The sequence below is a fragment of the Protobothrops mucrosquamatus genome, unplaced genomic scaffold (assembly GCF_001527695.2).
Source record: "Protobothrops mucrosquamatus isolate PMUCROS unplaced genomic scaffold, P.Mucros_1.0 scaffold1, whole genome shotgun sequence".
NCBI classification, from domain to species: domain Eukaryota; kingdom Metazoa; phylum Chordata; class Lepidosauria; order Squamata; family Viperidae; genus Protobothrops; species Protobothrops mucrosquamatus.
This window is the reverse complement of record NW_015386388.1, coordinates 4,408,313-4,423,817: the sequence shown is the minus strand read 5'-3', so window position 1 is coordinate 4,423,817 and position 15,505 is coordinate 4,408,313. Positions and strand designations below refer to the sequence as shown.

The 15,505-nt window shown below is 41.0% G+C and overlaps 1 protein-coding gene across 1 annotated transcript in view; it reads left to right on the top strand.

The window, feature by feature from the left end:
* The window catches only part of TNS4 (tensin 4), a 41,895-nt gene extending 29,185 nt beyond the window's left edge, over positions 1-12,710 (top strand). The window contains exons 10-13 of the mRNA XM_015832278.1: positions 6,895-7,063; positions 8,495-8,563; positions 11,139-11,165; positions 11,964-12,710. Coding sequence (XP_015687764.1) covers positions 6,895-7,063; positions 8,495-8,563; positions 11,139-11,165; positions 11,964-12,093 — 395 coding nt within the window. The 3' untranslated portion in view covers positions 12,094-12,710. The remainder of the gene's footprint in view (positions 1-6,894; positions 7,064-8,494; positions 8,564-11,138; positions 11,166-11,963) is intronic.
* Positions 12,711-15,505: the final 2,795 nt, after the last annotated feature.

Below are 15,505 nucleotides of genomic sequence, written 5' to 3'. Positions count from 1 at the left end.
CTACGCTGCTGCAGCGGAGCATCAATCTGCAAACAGAGATGGATCAACTCATTGAGGTCCGGGGCAACATCAACATAGGCCAGCTTGTCCAACAGCTGCTCTGAAAGGCCATCCTGGAAAGCGTCCATGAGTGCAGTTTTGTTCCAGGCCAAATCCTGGCTAAGCAGCCTAAACTCACTGATATATCTCTGTAAAGGGCATCGGCTCTGCTTCAGAGCTTTCAGGCATCTGGCAGCAGCCTGTATCTTAATGGGGTCCTCATACATGAGACACATGAAGTCACAACCCCCCCCAAAGTTATCCAACAATGGACTAGGCTGGACCAGCAGGGTTGTGGCCCAATGGGCCTCAGGGCCGGAGAGGAGGCTGATCATAAACCGCACTTTATCTTGATCAGTGGGGAAGTCTGTCACTCTTAGGCTGATAAAGAACTGGCATTGTCCCCCAAAAGCTGGAAACATATCCGGAGTGCGATCAAATTTATTAGGCACTGCTACTGGACATTTCTGCCAGGGTTGTGGAGCAGCAGCAGCTTGAAGCTGAGCAACTTGAGCTGCCAGCAAGTCCAGCTGTTGGGAGAGCTGGGCATTCTCTGCATGTAACTACTCCATGGTAGTAGGGGGTAAAGGGCTGAAGGCAAACTGTTCTGTCCCAATCTACATGAATACTGCTCAACCGCTTACTCTTGAGGAAAAACCCCTTTGCATTGAACAAGGCAGGACTTGGTAAAATAAACTCCTTTTATTTTTACACAGCTTTTATGGAACAAAAACTCCAACCAGGCCTTTAGCTGTTGAAACGAACAAGATTCAATCTCTGAGTTCTCAGCTGGAATGCTCAAGATTTAAGTCACTCAAACACACAGAAAGCTGACAAACCTACAACACTCATAAGTGTGAAAAACAGTCATAAGTCACTTTTTTTCAGTGCTGTTGTAATTTTGAATGGTCACTAAACAAATTGTTGTAAGCCAGGGACTACTTGTACAGAAATTAGGAATGTAATAAACAATGCTTTCAAAGATAGGCAAGATACGAATCAGCAATGGTAATTGCAAACTTCATGCCCATACATACTGTACCTATAGGCTTTAATATCATTTTGTCTCTTCTTGATGTATTATTTTCCCCTCTCCCTTTCTATGGTTGTAACCTCTTGAATTGTTCTAGATTTCTTGTTTTGCTTCTTTTGGTATTTCTGTCACATGTTCTTGTTTTGTTATCTATCAAAACTTCTTGCAGCCATGGGGGCATCCCCTGAGTGCCATTGCAGCATCCTGTGAGAATTCACAGCTGCTACAAAGCACATCAGGTTTGCAATTAATACAAATTATTATCTAATCTCACTTGCCACAGAAGCCTGCTGTGGCTGCTTCTTTGTTCAAATGATGGAGAGACAAATTCTGACAAGTAAGAGAATGTTGCAGAGGGGTATATTTTGATGATCTTTCAATGTTTCAGTTTTTTTTTTTGCAAAAGCTCATAATTACTTTTGTGAACAGGATAAAAAATGAAAAAATAAACTTTGCTAAGTGTTATGTCCTGGGCCTGCTGAGTCACTCAGCAGATGCAGGAGGCTGCAGAGAGGCCCAGGCAGACCACATGAATGCCCGGGACCAGACAGGCTGTCTCGCAAGGCAGGAGAAATGCCTTGAATTGATTGGCTGATACTGTCCCTGCAAAGGGCTATAAGAGCAATCCACGCCATTTTGTTTTGGATCTGTTGTGAATTGAATAAAGACAAGACTGTTGTTACTCCTGCCTTGTCTCAATGCCTTTTACTTGGAAACAGAACATTGGCAACGAAGGTGGGATCTGCTGCAAGGGAAACAATGAAAGAAGATAGGCTGACTCACTAAGAGAGGCCTGAAGTGCTGGGAAGTTCGGCGTCCGGAGAATGCAACTCTACCTGCCAATACGAGAACGCTGAAGGAGAGCTCGGCAAAAGGGACCCCTCCTCAACCTTTGCAGCATGAAGCATTGACGAGGCTACCGGGCAGTAACGATGTCCAAACTAGGCCATCTCTCTGGATTTGACACAGCTCATCCGGAACGCTGGAGCTCTTATGTGGCCCGGGTAGAGAACTACTTTTGGGTAAACCAAATCTGAGAAGATGGTCTTAAAGCTGCTACGCTACTGTGTGTCTGTGGGCCAGAGACTTTCGATATTGCAGAGAATCTGGTCACCCCAGCACCACTTGAATCAATTGCTTATGCTGAGCTGAAAAGAACGCTGCGAGAACATTTTGAACCAAAGCTTTCGGTGATTGCATGGCAACACACATTCGAGCAGAGGGACCAGAGGCCTGGTGAGTCTGCTGCGGACTTTATTGCTGCATTATGACAAGCAGCTAGGCCATGTGAATTCAAAGATCTGGAAGAGAGACTTTGGTATCATTTAGTTTGTGGACTGAGAAGTCGTGAGCTGCAACAGAAGATCTTCGCAAGGGAAGACGTCTCTTTCCAAGATGTCTTGAGAGAAATTGTAGTCAAAGAAGCGGCAGGCGGAGCTTTGAAGGCCTTGTGACTCGCCAAGAACCCTCCAACTTCAATCTCCGTCCATCAAGAGGTCGCTCGAGAAGAATCCGAACAGGAGCCAGAGATGGAGGTGGGCCATCTACAGCAGCCAGTGGAGAGAAGGCCTCAAGAGCACAGAGACAAGGCAACCTCATTCCCTTGGTGTTTCAGATGTGGAGGATGCCACAAGCGCTCCGATTGCCGTTTCCACTCTGCCATTTGCCGGGCATGTGGTAGGCAAGGCCACATTGCCTCCATCTGTTGGGGTCGCCAGAAGGACCGGTCTTTGGAAGAATTGCCTCAGAAAGGTACCAGGGTCCCCAGCCAGAACAGGGTGGGTTTTTGCGCGTCATGTAGAAGCATTTTTAAAACCGGGGCCCATAGGCTGCTTAGGAAGAAGCTTCACATTGATGTGAAGTTGCAAGGGGTTCCCTTATCGATGGAGTTGGACACAGGGTCCGCTTTATTGATCATTTCCCAAGACACTTTCAAAAAGATTTGTTGTAGAAGTGGCCTACGAGTTAAACTCAGGCCATCAAATTTAATCCTTACTGACTTCCAGAATTCCTGAGTCAGCGTGAAGGGGGAGGCCACGCTCAAGGTGCAGCATAGGAATTTTGAAGGGTTGCTAGATGTGGTGGTAGTTGGGGGTGATCGCACAAGTCTTATTGGACTCGATTGGTTCGAGGCCCTTGGAATCCAAGTGACTGGACTTCACAGTTTGCAAACGACAGGCCTTGCAGAAGTTTGCAAAGAGTTTGCTGATGTGTTCAGTTCAGAGCTTGGCTCATACAAGGGGTCTCCCATTGCTTTACATTTATACCCAGCTGTCACACCCATTAGGATTAAGCCCCGACGGGTGCCCTTCGCATTGAAGAACAAGATTAATGCAGAGCTGGACAAGCTGCTCCAGCAGGGCATCTTAAAGCCTGTGGACAGTAGTCCATGGGAAACCCCCATAGTCACGCCACTGAAGGCCAATGGAGAAGTCCAAATTTGTGTGGACTATAAGTGTACACTTAACAAAGCATTGCAGCGGCACTCGTACCCAGTGCCAGTGGTGAGCCACATTCTGGCCTCCCTCAAAGGAGGCCGCATTTTTGCCAAACTTGACTTGGCTCAGGCCTATCAACAATTACCAATTGATGAGGCAACGGCAGAGGCCCAAACAATTGTAACGCACCGGGGAGCATTTAAAGTTAAAAGGCTGCAGTTTGGGGTTAATGTAGCCCTGGGCATCTTCCAGAGTGTGATGGAGCGAACGCTCCGCAATATTCCAGGCGTTTGCCCGTACTTTGATGATGTCCTCATCGCTGGGGAATCATCTGAAAATCTGGCTGAAAGGCTTAGAGCTGTCTTGCTGCATTTCCGCCAAGCAGGGCTGAAGCTAAAGCAAGACAAATGTAAGATTGGAGTCACTTCCACAGAGTTTCTGGGGTTCCGTATTGATGCTGAAGGCATCCATCCTGCTGAATCTAAGCTTAAAGCAATTCAGCAGGCCCAAAGTCCCAAGTCCAAAAGCGAACTTCAGGCTTTTCTGGGACTGTTAAACTTTTACCATTCATTCCTCATAAGGCTGCAGTGGCTGAGCCATTACACCGGCTCTTGGATAAACATGGCTGTGGACAAAAGTCCACGAAAGGAGTTTTGCAGAGGTCAAGGCCTTGCTATCTTCAAATGCAGTTCTAGCGCATTTCAATGAGCAATTGCCTGTATGCATAGCCTGTGATGCATCCCCTTATGGGATTGGGGCTGTGTTGAGTCACTTGAAGGCTGATGGGACAGAAGTCCCTGTAGCCTACTATTCTAGGACCCTATCATCTGCTGAACGTAATTACGCACAGATAGATAGGGAAGCCTTGGCCATAGTGGCTGGCATAAAAAAGTTCCATGACTTTTTATATGGCTGCCATTTCATGGTCTTTACAGACCATAAGCCATTGCTGGGGTTGTTTACAACCAACAAGCAAACCCCACACATCATCTCTCCTAGAATGCTGAGATGGTCAATTTTCCTTTCTGCATATGACTATACTCTGGTTCACAAACCGGGCAAAGAAATGGGCCATGCAGATGGCCTCAGCAGATTACCTCTACAGCTAGTGGAGTCAGATCCTGCTCCAGCTTACCACATACTTTTCTTTCAGGAGTTGCCTGAGTCTCCCCTCAATGCTAGGGATGTGGCTGCAGAAACAGTCACTGATCACATGCTAACACATGTGCTGACATGGGTGCTGTCAGGGTGGCCTGACACATGTCCTGGCACAGAGTTCCAGAGTTTCTGGAAGGGGAAGCACGAGCTATCCACCTTCAAGAGTTATGTCCTCTGGGGTAGTAGGGTAGTGATCCCAACCTCATTGAGGACTAGAGTCTTGCTCTCTCTGCATGAGGGACATCCGGGTATAGTCCGGATGAAGGCGCTTGCGCGCAGCCATCTTTGATGGCCTGGGCTTGATCAAGAGATCGAGGCCCAGGTCCACGGGTGTACTGTTTGCCAACAGTCCAGGCCTGAAATGCCACAGGCTCCTGTACATAGGTGGGAGGTGACACACGCCCCTTGGTCGAGGGTTCATATCAACTATGCTGGGCCCTTTCAGGGGCAATTCTTCCTTCTCCTCATGGACAGCCATTTCAAGTGGCTAGAGGTCATCCCAGTCTCCTCCACTACTACTGCCAGGACCATCCAGGTGTTGAGAGGGATCTTCGCCTCTCATGGGCTTCCAGATGTCCTTGTCTCCGACAACGGACCCCAATTCACTTCTTCTGAGTTTCAGGCTTTTCTACAGGCCAACATGATCCGTCATGCCACATCAGCACCGTTTCATCCTTCGTCCAACAGCCAAGCTGAGCGTATGGTGTGCACAACCAAAGATGCTTTAAAGAGAATCACTCATGGCAGTTGGCATCAAGTCTGTCCAGATCCTCCTGTATCCTAAGCCTGTCTTCTGGAGTGTTGCCTATTCCTGCCAGTTTGGTGTCATCTGCAAATTTGATGAGTTCCCCATCTATCCCCTTGTTCAAATCGTTGATGAAGATGTTGAAGAGCACTGGGCCCAGAACAGAGCACTGGGGCACCCCACTACACACTTCCCTCCATGTAGATGCGGTTCCATTGAGGACCACACGCTGAGTATGACCAGTCAGACAGCTACGGATCCATCTGGTGGTGATGCTGTCTAACCCACATTTTTCTATCTTATCAAGTAGTAGGTTATGATCTACTTGATCAAATGCCTTACTGAAGTCCAAGTAACTTATATCCACAGCATTCCTCTGATCCACTAATTTTGTCACTTGGTCAAAGAATGCAATAAGGTTTGTCTGGCATGATCTGTTTTTGACAAACCCATGTTGGCTTTTAGTAGTGATTTTGTTTGCCTCTAGGTGTTCGCTGATTCGTTGTTTGATTATCTTTTCCAGAATCTTCCCAGGTATTGAGGTCAGGCTGATAGATCTGTAATTTCCTGGATCCATTTTTTTTCTTTTTTTGAAGATGGGAACTACATGAGCTCTTTTCCAGTCCTCTGGTAGTTCCCCAATGCTCCAAGATCTTTGAAAAATATAGTTCAGTGGTTCTGAGATCATATCTGCCAGTTCCTTGAGAACCTTGGGGTGTAATCCATCTGGTCCTGGTGATTTGAACTCATCTAGGCTGGACAGGTGCTCACTTATCATTTTCTTGCCTATCTTAACTTGTGTTTCTATACTGTTTTTTATGGCACTATTTTTGATAGGTTGGTCTGTTTGGAAAGATGAAGCAGAACAGAACTGGAGATCTTGTAGTCATTGCTTACTTACAAATACTAGAGGTGCCACAGTATAAATCTAAAATGTACAACAATGGCAGAGGCAAGCACAAATGATGTACTTTCATTACTTCATCTGTATGAAGCAAAACTTGAATGAGAACCCAAAAATATCACAATATGATCACAAAGAATGTCCATCAACAATCCACCCCTTGTGAAGCACATATTAGTTCTTTCTTGATTAGCCCATTGAAATCCAATATCTTCTGTCCTCCACTCAGTTAAAAAAATGATTTGGGATGTTGTTGTTGTTGTTGTTTAAAAAAAAGCTATCACAATCACAGTTCCAAATAAAGCTCCATTCTATCCAATGTGACCTGGTAAAATGTGAATTTGTTTGATTAGAGATTTAATAGCACTTCTCCAGCCTGCCTGCAGTTTTTTCACAAGTTTTACTATTTTTAAAATATACTATGCAATCACAGTGTAGAAAGTGACTTTTGATAATATCTCACAATCCTTGGTTTCCTTCCATATTTTGAAAATGTAAGCTTCATTTTTTTTTAATTTCTCAAAATTAGCCACCAGAGATAACCCTTTTCTTCTTTTTTTGTCCTTTTGTCTTATAGTATGTAATCTCTTGTATCTGCACTCAGTGACTATGGAAACCCTCACTGGCAAAGCAGCAGTTCAGAAAGCAGTATCTTCCACTTTTGAACAAGAGATGCTGCCCACACCCACCATTGTCCACTTCAAAGTTACTGCATTAGGAATAACTTTGACTGACATCCAGAGAAAGTAAGAAAGATGCATTGAGGGCGGGGAGCCATTTTCTATAGCCATCTCTATCAGAAGAAAGCTTCAAATGGAAAAGATGGCATATTTTTTTCAAAATTTATCGGGGGGGGGGAATAGATATACTTTCGTGTGGGGGCGCGTTGGCTCAGACAATAAAGACCCTGAGCTTGTCAGCTGGAAAACTGACAGCCTGGGTCTGAGGCCTGAGCAGCACACTATAGAGTGAACTCCTGCCCATCTAGCAGTTCAAAAGTATGCAAATGCGAGTAGATAAATAGGTACCACTTTGGTGGGAAGGTAACAGCATTCTGTGTACCTTGATGTATAATCGTGCTGGCCACATGACCATGGAAGTGTCTCCAGACAATGCTGGCTCCCTCAGCTAAGAAATGGAGATAAGCACTGCCCCCAAGAGTCAGACATGACGACATGGGAAACCTTTACCTTTACTTTTGTCTATTTTCCCTGTGAAGTGGCCAAGTTAGTCCGTTGCATCCAAAACATTAGGTGGAAAGCTGCTCCCTTGCATCTCCAGCTCCTATCACCAACATAGGTACAAGTTGTGGGGGGCTGGTTCACACCCAAATGTGATTTGTTTACTTTGGTTTTAGTGCAGTATGTGAGTCCAGCCATTATCTGTTTTCACATTCTATATGAAATCGGCCACTATGAATTATTTAGCAATTCGTAACTTAAGAATCTTGCCTTGGCACCATGTTTAAACACAATGTCTGCCTGAGTCAGTGACCAACTTTATGTGTCATGCTATTATGGCATTTGGGATTTGGTTTAATTTATACAGACTACAGTCTTGAATAAAGAAATTAGTCATATTTTATTTCTATTGAAATCAATGGCACAATTAGTCATAAATAAATCATGAACTATTTACTGTATTTCAATGAATTAAATCGTGAGTCACTCACACTGGATCCAGCCCAGTCTGACTGACAGAAAAAGCATTCCTGTGAAATAACAAACACTTTGTACAGCTTAATCTCCTTTATCTTAAAGCTACATTAAAATGATTGGCATTATATTACAGTGATTTCACAATGATTTCACTGGAGCTAAATTACAATAATTAAGGCTGCTGTCCTATTAACCCATACCTGGATTACTACATATATGCTACACATTAAATATAAGTGGGATCTTTGAAGTAAGATTAAGAATTGTTTTTATTGAATTCATTCATTGACTTATCATTGTCAGCATGTAATTTTTCTTTATTTTCTTAACTAACTGTAAACATTTTTAAAATGTGTATCCAATATAATATTCAGTGACATCTCAGCCCTTAGCCTGGAAAGCATTGACTGGGGCCATTTCACCATTAGATATCATGATAGTTCTTATTAGTAGGAATACAGAAATGTTTGCTGGATCTCTTCCTTGCTTTCTTCACATACAAACACACCTTCCCTACAGGATCTTTTTCAGACGGCACTATCCATTGGCTACCATCAGTTTTTGTGACATGGATCCTGAAAATCGAAAGTGAGTACTCTTCAGCTTAAATCTTATAGCAAACATTGAAGATTGAACTGATTTAATATTTAATATTAATATTGCCATACCCTGAGCTGCAGCAAATCCTTGTAACAAAAAATCCTCCATCACAAAGGAAATTATAAAATGGATTGTTTTACATAATACAGCCCATTCATGTCCTTATTTCATGTTATATCCACATATTCAATTGTATGCAAAAAAAAAATCAAAATTATTTCAATCTTGGGAAGCTGCAGAGCTGCTAATTTATCATTCCCTTGAAAGGCCTTCTCCTCAGATGGCTAACATCCAGGATTAAGACGTAAGGGAAATCAAAAGTTCTCACAAATACTGAAATAATTTTGCATATTTTTATTATGAAAATAGTTATTTATTTATAATTTTTATTAAGAGTTTTAAATAAAAGATTGAAAACTAGCAAGAATTATTACAAAGTAAAGAAAAAAGAGAGAGAAAGTATAAGCAAAAAGAAGTAGAAAGTAGTAGCTTCAGATTTTCTTTGCAACAAATATAAGTACAATTAATTTTTACTCTATGATTATAAAAAATTTTTTATATTATCTACTTTTTCTAATCCTAAAAGCCATAAATCACAAGTCCATTTTTTTCTGTTTCATGCAAAAAAAATATCTATAAGAGGTTTTCAGCCAGTAATAAACATAGTTTTCTTAGACAATACAAACACAGGCCAACAACAGATAATAACTTGTTTTATGTGGGTTTCAAATATACCACAGCCAATCCAGTATTTAATTCTACTGCTGAACTCAGTAAGATACTCATTCTGGAGTGGTATAGAAGCTTCAGAATGTAGAAGAATATTCAGGTCCTCCCATGATTTATTTCCCCGAAGTGTTTGTTTTAGTAATATATTTAAAATATTTTATCAAGGTTACTTCTTTTCTTTCCACATATATGATCTTTGGGGGAATAATACTATCTGTTATTTTTACCGGGACTATTTCCCAGCAACCCATTTTATCTTTTGCCTGCACCTGGAAATAGTTCCCAATGAATTGTTTGGTCAACATAACAACAGAACTGAGGTCTTGGTGACATTTCTGGAATTCAAGCATTATTGTGAAGATGTTGCTTTAAAAGGGTTTTTAGCACTGCTGAAATGTTTGTATAAATTTAAGAAAATATAGAATTTAATTTTATTGCACAATTTTTCTACAGCAAATCTCTGGTGCTTATCACATGATAAAAGCAAAAGTGTCTGAATAATAATGAAATATAATTGCAAGTCCTTAGGCATTGGGATCTACTTTCTAAAAGCAAGAGAAATGTAATAGATATTATTCACTGTTCTAATGGAAAAGATCTATGGTCTAGTAGTGGCATGGATCAAAGCTTGAGTATCTCTATCACGGGCCGGCTGGGGTTCTTTCCTACATCTCCCCTCCACTTCATCTTCCACACCCTTTCCCTCAACCTCATCATTTTTACAGGGTATAATCCAGCCGCAGTCAAAAAAAAAAAAGGGGGGGGGATCCGAATGTGGGTGAATGTTTGAAGGGAATGATGGATGGAGGTGAATGGGAGATGCTGCACGGGCAGGAAAGACAGCTTAACCAGTACGCCTTAGTGGGATCATGTGCAGAAAGGGGGCCCCGGGAGGTAGGAGGGCGTCCCCGCATGAAAGACGAGGGCGATGGGAGGGTGGAGGGGCGGAGCAGCCAGGACGATGGTATAGAGAGAGGCGATCCGCCAGATACGAAGATAGGAGAAAGGGGGGGAAAGACTGACTGCGGCTGGATTAGACCCTGTAAAAATGATGAGGTTGAGGGAAAGGGTGTGGAAGATGAAGTGGAGGGGAGATGTAGGAAAGAACCCCAGCCGGCCCGTGATAGAGATACTCAAGGGCCGTATAATGACAAACGGGAAAAGAAGGTAAAAGGGTTACGTGCGGGTAAAACAAGGATACTCACAGCGCAGGAGCGCACGTACCGGGGCCCGATCACGCGGTCCCGTAGCCGGATGCAGACATTTGGAAGCAGCATATAAACCCTCCCTAAAAACTGCCTTGTCAACCCTGATGATGTCGGGAGAACCCGACGAAAGCTTGGTTGCCTTTATTTTTAAACATAGGATCTGAAGTAATTTTGAAATCTATAGTGTTCTATGAGCTAGAAGAACTACATCAGATAACCCATCTATGGGGTTTTCAACTAGGCTTCCAATACAGATATTTAGTGTAAGAAATTCAGGTTTGTTCATGGATAAAATTTTGTTGGAATTACAGGGGGAAAAAATCTTGAATACTGAGAGGGGTTAAAAAACTATTCTGAACATGCATTTATTTTTTAGTGCAATGTAACATCAAAATTGCAGGGACAAGGTCAAAATGTGTAGAACAGAATTGTCTCAGTAAGAAAGTAGGATTTTTTTTTTAAGTTCAAAATCTGGGAAGATCACCTATGTTTCTCCTTATTCCATTTCTTTTCACCAGGCTTCAGCCATAGAATAAAAGAAGCAAACCTTTTTTTTCTCATATTATTAATTTAGTTATTTCTGTGAGTTCATGTGTATTAAATCTAATATTTTTTTTTATTTTAAGGTGGCAAAAGTTTTCCAAAACTTCAAGGTAAGTTTTATGGATGACATGAATCAAAGATGGTGGCCTTGACTGCACAGTCAAAACCCATCCCCTTTTTATATGTATTGTAGATGTAAGACAGGCTAGATAAGGGGGGGGGGCTTTGATTATACAGACATAGGTACCGACTTAACTTTTTTGACTCATATCCCTTCCACAGTTTTTCCTGTATTAGATGTTAGTCAGGGAGGTTTTTTAAGCTATTGGCCAAGTAAAGGTTAAAAAGAAAAAAACAGTTACACAAATAGAGTTTAAAGGCATTGAGGTTGTATAAATGTGTCTTTGTTGAGCCAACATCTAGATTCTAATAGTGTTTACTACTTAAATATAAATTCCATTAATTTCAAAGGGATTGCATGTACCTACTTGATTAACATTACAGCTCATGTCCCATTTTGTAATTATACTCTTAATTAATTTTGGATCTAAACTTTAATCTTTATTGCTGCCTCTACTGTTTCTTAAATGACTTACATGATGAATCAATGAAAGGAAAGAGGAAAATTGAGTGCATAAGATCAGTGAGTCAGTTTGGGTATTCCTATTCCTTAGAGATTTCAAGCCCAGACCAGATGCCATTTGAACAAAGGATTAAAATGCCTTTCATAGCATCTTGCCCCTCCTGTGGAACACCAGAAACAAAATGCATTATGTAAAAGAAAAGTAGTGTAATATAAAAACCTTCTCCACACTCTTATTAAAGCCATTTCATCATCATTAGTCATAACTATAAAGTGGTAAATCTATTATTTCAAACAAATGCTTCCTCTCTGTCTTTCACCATAGGATCTTTGGTGTTGTTTCCAAGAGCCCAGCTGATTCTGAGAATATTTGCCACCTCTTTGCAGAATATGATGCGGTGCATCCAGCTTCTCACATAGTTGACTTTATCCAGAAACTTCTCCTTGAGGTCTAAGGCTGCCACAGTACTGAAATGTCTGTTTCTAGCAAATTCTTTGCCTTGTGCAATGTGCCAAACAATGTTACCTCTTCAAGCTGCTGTGTTGTGTTTTGAGGCTGCAGATTGATTTTCATCAGTAGGAAACCACTTAAGATTGTTGGTATCAACCTTCATAATCTCCAAACAAAAAAAATAATTGCTGGCTGGGAATTGATTTATCTGAAACAATAATCAGGCTATTTAATATCAGCTCTCTCTGTTACAATTGAATAGTTGCAATGAGAAATGAGAGGACTTTATAGGAATGGTTTAACAGAGAACCAAAAGCATATTCTGTCCTATCTACAAATAGACTAGCATTATATTTTCTGACCTTCTGTTTTCTCTAAAATAGTCTTTTGTCTGATTTATCAGAAACCTATCCCTCTTATTGGAAAAGATAGACTTTTTACAACTGATGTTACTTTGGGGGGGGGTAACAACTCAAGTACTGGGAACAAGATTGCTGATAGCGATGTAATAGATTATTAACACCATTTCAACACCTTTTTGATATACAGTATATTATGTTTCACTTCTTCATTTATTGTAATGGCCAGTGGGGAAGTCCAATAAACTAAGTTTGCAAGCTACTTTGTGCTGAAATGAAATTGAAATGTAATAAACATGCAATTTTACCCTTAAAAAAATCCAAAGCAGGAATACCTACTATAGCTTCATCATTAATGAATGAAAAAATTCCTCAAGCTTATGTTTCCCCACTTTGTATGGAAGTTTTAAATACCCAGAATTTCAAAATCCTTTTTGTTGTTGTTGTCAGAAAGTTTTTTCCATCATTACACAAAAATACTCAGCCTTTTCTTATTGCTTCAGTCTTTGGGGTTTTCACATATACTCCCTTTTATATGGCCATTGGCCTCAATAACACAACAGAGAATTAAAAGGACATAGGATGCGATGAAAGAACAATTCTTAAACATTAAGAGAAACATGAATGTAAGATTTTATCACTTCCTGCATGGGACTTGCTATAATTAATTTGCATCAGGTATAGACACTCTGTATCATGAAAGCTGCTGGACAGAGCATGAGAGGACAGGCAGTTGGAGCTGCGAATGTGACACATATAGCTGGGAATTCTCCTTGATTGTACTGTAAATTCAGGAGACGAGAGAAGACCAGTTCACAGCCTTGACTCTGAGAGGCCCAGGAACTGAATGCTACTTTAAGTCTCCATTTTCTCCCTGATATACCTTCTTTCATTACATCCTATGGGGTTATGAAAATAATTAATTAATATAGTTATATTTCTTTATTTCCCTCGGTCATTTTAACTGCTGAACCGTACTTTGGATGGGGTATACTTCATTACTTCCATCCGCTACCATGACTGTCAGATCAATGGCATTTTCTTAGGTACACCAAATTGTTCTCCCTCCATGTTGTTAGACAGTCTTTCCATCTGCCCAACAGACCTTTTCTTGAAAGGAAAGCTGGAGTAGGATCAGAAGAAGAAGAGAGGAAGGCTCTCAAGATGAGAATGGATAAATCACAAAGGTAAGCCAATCATTTTCACTGTAGAAAGATAGTTACCTACATACCATTGCACTGATTTCAATTGTGTTGAATTATTTCCCCATGCAAGAAAACATAATAATAAAAACAATTCTATAACCTATTTCTTGCATCCATCTTCTTTTCATTTTATATGCCTATGAATATAGGCAGATCCCAAGGCCATTGTAATTAATTGGATGGAGGCCAATTAATTGAATCTCAGATTAGACAAATGAATATTATTGTTAAGGCATGGTTTATCCAACTAAATCATGTTCTACCTATTGTGGAAGTAGCTGCATTTTACAACTTTCTACAACTTGAAAGCATCCTCATGAGTTGGACTCTGAAAGTCAATAATCACCAGCTAATCTAGGAGTTGGTCCAGTATATTGAAGAAGAAGCATGAGGTTAGAGAGACTTTTTACATCTTGTGGATATTGCATAGTTATTATTAAAGGCTCAAGCATTTCTGGGGTTTGGAGCACTTTTTAACTCTTAAGCTAATGCACTGTGTATGAATGACTTAAAGAGCTGACTAGGCTCACATTTAGTTCTATGTTATAGCTTCATAAAGGTGCAGGAGGCCATCCTAATGAGTGTGGGAATTGAAATTAAAACATCCCAAACAGAAGACTGTCTAGCCTCCAATGAAGGGAAATCTATTACTTTTTACTTTATTCTTATCCTTAAAAAGCTTTTTTCAACACTCAATAAAATTCTGACTTTCTGTCACTGAAATCCAGCCCTTCATATCCTGCTTGAATAGGGTTTGCTCAATAACCTACAAATGGCAGAGTTCACAAATCAACAGCAAGCATAATTCAGAAACTTTTGTGAGTTTGGGGGGGTAATATTTGAAATGTGTGGGCCATGTGGAAAATAGTCTGCACCTAATCAAAAATCATTGACACAGGAAAGTGATTTGTTCCCAAAAGGTTGCGTCAATGGTTGTGGCCAATCAAAATATAGTATGCTTTCTACTCAGCTAAGGTATCGCTGAATAAGCTCAAGTCTGTTGAAGGCCATTCAGAAAATCTTTCCAATTTCAGAAGCATGATATTTGGGGGGGGGGGGGAATGCCTTTCCCTGCTTTGTTTTGCAAATACATGATGTGTTCTTTCATGAACTATACTTGACCATCAGCTCTTTCTGCCTTTAGAAGAGCCATCAAACATGCTTACCTTTTGCCGAGGCTTATTAACTATTTTGATTTACAATCTGTTGCTTCACTGAATTAATGAAAATATGTTTACAGATGCAAGGTAATGCTATGGAAACCATATTATGGCTTTGCATGAGGAGTGATGGCTTCAATGAATGATGTTCACCTCAGTTTCGATTAATATCTGATCACGTACCTGCCATCTTAACTTTTATATCACAACCACCAACATGCAGATGCCCTCCATAGCTGCTCCTGAAGAGTCTTTAGAAGACTCCTTTCATGCAAACCATGGTAGTTCTGATGGCTCCCAGCTCATTTATCTTTATACCCATTTCATATTGTTAAAGGTAACAAAATGTCATGTTCTAGGACAGGGGTAGGCAACCTTGGCTCATTTATGACTCGTGGACTTCAACTCGCAGAATTCCTGAGCCAGCCATGCTGGCTCAGGAATTCTGGGAGTTGAAGTCCACGAGTCATAAATGAGCCAAGGTTGCCTACCCCTGGTCTAGGACAATTAGAGGAAGGAGAGCCTCTTTCCATATGCCTGAGATTGGTATGGAGGGCTTCTTCTAAACACCACTGCATGCTGAAATACTTCAATAATTTCTTTAGGAAGAGAGAACTTTTCATTGATCATCTTGTACTCCCTTTTCTCAGTTGTAAAACATGCTCTATAAGAAGTGTCTCTTATCCCCATTT